This window comes from Penaeus monodon, chromosome 21 (genome assembly GCF_015228065.2).
Source record: "Penaeus monodon isolate SGIC_2016 chromosome 21, NSTDA_Pmon_1, whole genome shotgun sequence".
Lineage (NCBI taxonomy): Eukaryota > Metazoa > Arthropoda > Malacostraca > Decapoda > Penaeidae > Penaeus > Penaeus monodon.
Genome location: NC_051406.1, coordinates 21715228 through 21716127, shown reverse-complemented (window position 1 = coordinate 21716127; position 900 = coordinate 21715228). Strand labels below are relative to the sequence as shown.

At 45.8% G+C, this 900-nt stretch overlaps 1 protein-coding gene across 1 annotated transcript in view; it reads left to right on the top strand.

The window, feature by feature from the left end:
• The window catches only part of LOC119586608 (DNA polymerase theta-like), a gene marked incomplete at its 3' end in the record, with an annotated part of 48768 nt that overhangs the window by 39663 nt on the left and 8205 nt on the right, over nucleotides 1–900 (top strand). Inside the window, 2 exon segments of the mRNA XM_037935358.1 lie at nucleotides 123–280; nucleotides 654–848. Of these exon segments, the coding sequence (XP_037791286.1) occupies nucleotides 123–280; nucleotides 654–848 (353 nt within the window).

The following is a 900-nucleotide window of genomic DNA, read 5'->3' as shown; positions in this document are numbered from 1 at the left end:
CTTTTCTGATTATTTCATAGAAAGGAGATACAAAGGCAGACTTACATTTTTATCCAGGCTGATGCATCTGGAAGTTATCTGGTGTTTATTTTTTTTCCAATTATTGTCGTTATTAATACCAGCAGTAGCAGGATCAACAGTGCGAATGTGGGATGCCAAGACCTGCGTGAGGCTTCTGGCTGCAGCTGGACTGGGGATCTTATTTACTCAGACAGAAGACCCGAGGGTGGCATCGTGGATGCTTGACCCAGGGGCCAAAGAGCAGAATCTTTATAACATGGTGAGGGAGTTTTCTGTGAGCCTGGAAGGTTAGTTTCTGAGGGGGGAGTGAGACTAAGTTGAGTGAAGGGGTGGGATTAATTGTGGATTCTGTGAAAATGTAGGTGAGAATGGGAGAGTGAAAGAATGAATATGAGAGAGTGATTGATTGGAAGTGTGAGAATGAGCGTGGTAGTGTGATTGGGTGAGTGACAGATTGAAAATGAAATAGAATAAGGATAACAAGAGAATTTCCTGAATGTATCATATACATTTCTTTCCCTCCACTCTCCCTCTTCCACCTACTCACCTCCCTTCCCAAATGCAATCTGCCCAATTGAACTGCCCCATCTACCTTACAATGAACTACATCTACTAACCCCACCCCCCCAAAGGTAATGACCCATGACCTGGAGAGCTTACCACTGCTTGAAGGTGTTGGGAGTTCATGGGGCCTTGCCAGCTTAGGAGTACATGACAAGAATCCTGGGTCCTGCAGAGTCCGGGCGGCCACAGAAGCCGTTGTGGTATATCATCTGATGCATGAGATGAGATGCCAGCTGGAAGAGATCGGGATGCTGCAGGCCTTTGTGAGTGAAGGGAGCTTTAGGGGTATTTGATGGTATTGTTACTGATATAGGA